At 40.4% G+C, this 2945-nt stretch overlaps 1 protein-coding gene across 1 annotated transcript in view; it reads right to left on the bottom strand.

The window, feature by feature from the left end:
- The window catches only part of EMH_0028340 (uncharacterized protein), a gene marked incomplete at both ends in the record, with an annotated part of 8657 nt that extends 8456 nt beyond the window's left edge, over positions 1-201 (bottom strand). Inside the window, one exon of the mRNA XM_013494143.1 lies at positions 179-201. Coding sequence (XP_013349597.1) covers positions 179-201 — 23 coding nt within the window. The remainder of the gene's footprint in view (positions 1-178) is intronic.
- Positions 202-2945: the final 2744 nt, after the last annotated feature.

Genomic DNA, 2945 nt, shown 5'->3' with positions numbered 1-2945 from the left:
AATTCTGTTTTTTAGAGATAACACACAAAACTGTATATACACCTCAACTAGATATGCATGCATGCATGCATGCAAAGTGGAAGATGAAGTGTACATACAGCTGAGCTATGCATGCATGCAGGGATGCGAGCAGCAGCTACTGATGTTCTGAGGTGTACATACACCGCAGGAGACTCACAGCGTAAACCCTGACACCACCATTTCGTCTTTTTTCTTTGATTCTTCTGAAATGGGGTAAAACAAAAAGAAGAAAAAGAAAAAAAAAAAGAAGAAGAAAAGGAAAGAAACAAAGCAACTGTTGTGCGGTGTATGTACACCTCAGTATAACCTGCAGCTCCTCCCCTGAATTTCGCTTTCAGTTATTTATTAGTTTTCTTCTTCTTTTCATTAATTTAAATTTCTTATTTGAGAGCCACGAGAGAAAGAATGTAAAGAAGAAGGCTGCAACGCGGTGTATAGGCAGCTATACTGCGGGGTGTATAGGCAGCTTCAGGTGTATAGGGAGGTACGAAAGAGGAGTTTCTGCTCTTCGCAGAAGCAGACATGGCCAGCTGAGTTATATCTTTTTGTTTTTTTGTTGTTTTTGTTGTTTCTTTTGTTTCAATTAAGACCTTCCTCACTTGCTGCAGAGCTGCATGTACACCCCAGGCTGTTGATAGGAGCAGAAGAAGAAGAAGAAGCGAACGGTAAGAAAGCAACAGAAAACAACAGCTGCGAGTTGATAGAGAAACGGGAAAAGGGGAGAGGCAGCAGCAGCAGCAGCAGCAGCTGCAGCAGCAACACCAGCAGCAGCAGCAGCAGCAGCAACAGCAGCGCCTCTCTCTGTATCTGAAGTGGAGTCTTAGGGAGTCAAGAAATGACAACTGCTGCACTTCTAACTGAAAAGGAAGAAAGAAAGGAAAAGAATAAAAATGAAGAAAAACGGAGTCGATACAGCTAAGGAGAAAGCCAGCAGCTGCAGCAGCAGCAGCAGCAGCAGCAGCAGCAGCAGCAGCACGAGCAGGAGATCAGGGAAAGGGGTCTTATCCCATGGCTATATTGACTGCCTAAAGAATATAAATGAAGAGAAATAACAATAAAAAAGCAGAGAGGAAGAAGACGGTGTACATACAGTACACCTGAACACAGAAAGCACTCAACGCACGAGTCCCAAAGGGAGAAATAAATGCTTTAACTGGGGGATTAAGGAAAATATATCGTGAAACAAATGAATAAATATAATATAAATTAAGAAAATAGAAGAAAACCATGCCGGGGTGTCTATACACCTCAACCTGGTTTCACAGCAGCAGCAGCAGCAGCTTCCCTCTCGAGCGAGCCACGACTGCGTTTGTTTTGTGTTGCTTCTTTTTTTGTTTATTTTAAGTAATTTTAATGTATTTATTTCATTTTTTTTAATTATAAACCAAAATTTAATGCTTATGTTGCTCTATTTTTGCCGCTTAACACCGAAAAAGACGAATCACGCACGCCGGCGTCAACTGCTTGTACGTCGATACAACTCAGCTGCTGTTTTTTTCTTTTTTTTTTTTTTTTTTTTTTTTTTTTTTTCTTTTTTTTTTGTAGATCAAACAAATTTATTTTTATTTTAAAAATAAATTATATAATACAAGTAACTCATCAACGTATTTACCCACATATATTTCACAGCCGCCCCCTCGATTGCAGTGTTTCTTATATACGCAACAAAGCAGAGCTGCCTATACACCCCAATCTTAGACTATTCATTCAATGAAATATAAAAAACTGTGCATCTATGGCTTTTCTGCTGTATATACACCACTTTGTTGGTTTTATTAGTTTCATTTGCTCTTTTTTTCTCTTCTTTCCCTCGTATAGGCTGAGAGAAGAAAACTCTTGATGCGGTGACAGCTGAGAGCTGCACATACACCGCAGCGCTGCAACTTATACAAAGCTGTGGTGATGCCTTGCATTGCATTCACCCAAATATTTTGCTGCAACACAACGGTGCCGGAGGTCTTCACACACAGCCAATTCGCATATACACATATTCAAGCGACAGTCGATTGATACGTAAAAAGATTATAGCTAGCTAGCTAGCTAGCTTGCTGGCTAGCTAGCTTGCTAGCTAGCTGGTTAGTCTGCTAGACGGATAGAAATATATATAGCTAAATAGCTGGCTAGCCAGCTAGCTAGCTAGCTAGCTAGGTTAGTAAGTAGCCACACGTCCTTTTCGGTATATGGGGAGGAGACGGCTCTGAGTGGGTGGAGCTGCAGGCCGGTAGATTCGCTGCGCTGACCTCCCCTAGATATTAACTATATTAAAATCAATAAAGAATTACTTGCCGAGGATGTGCTAGCTTGTTAGCCCGCTAGCTAGCTAGCTAGCTAGCAGGCTAGCCAGCTAGCTAGCTAGCTAGCTGGCATATCGTCAGAGCAATCTTAGACCTTCCTTACTGAAGCAGCGCTCGGTGGCAGCAGTACACTCATTTCATGTCTCAATCTATCCGCAGCAGCAGCAGCTAGCTAGCTAGCTGCAGCTGCCTGTGTGTTTAGCTAGCTAGCTGTTAGCTAGCTGCAGCTAGCTGTGTGTCTAGCTAGCTAGCTGATGCTGCTGCTTAGCTTCTTCAGGCAACTGAAATACAATCAGCGAAAGCAACAACAGCTGAGGCGTTGGGGGCAGCAGAAAGAAAACAACAAAAAATAAACAAAAGATAAAACAGAGACAAATGAAATAATAAATAGAACAACAATAAAAAAACACAACTATAAATAAAACAACAGTACAAACAACAANAAAAAAAAAAAAAAAAAAAAAAAAAAAAAAAAAAGATAAAAATATGAATCCCGCTGTCTACCCTCTAATCAACTTCTTCGCTACTTTCTCTCTTTTTGTTCATCAACAAAACAAAAATAATAATATAATAATATTATAATATAGAAGTTGTTTGTATTAACAAACAAGCAGCAGCATGAGCAGCAGC

The sequence above is a fragment of the Eimeria mitis genome, genomic scaffold (assembly GCF_000499745.2).
Source record: "Eimeria mitis Houghton genomic scaffold, Emh_scaff1052, whole genome shotgun sequence".
In the NCBI taxonomy this organism is placed as follows: Eukaryota; Apicomplexa; class Conoidasida; order Eucoccidiorida; family Eimeriidae; genus Eimeria; species Eimeria mitis.
Note: the sequence above shows the minus strand (reverse complement) of the source record. Positions and strands in the feature narration are given on the sequence as shown.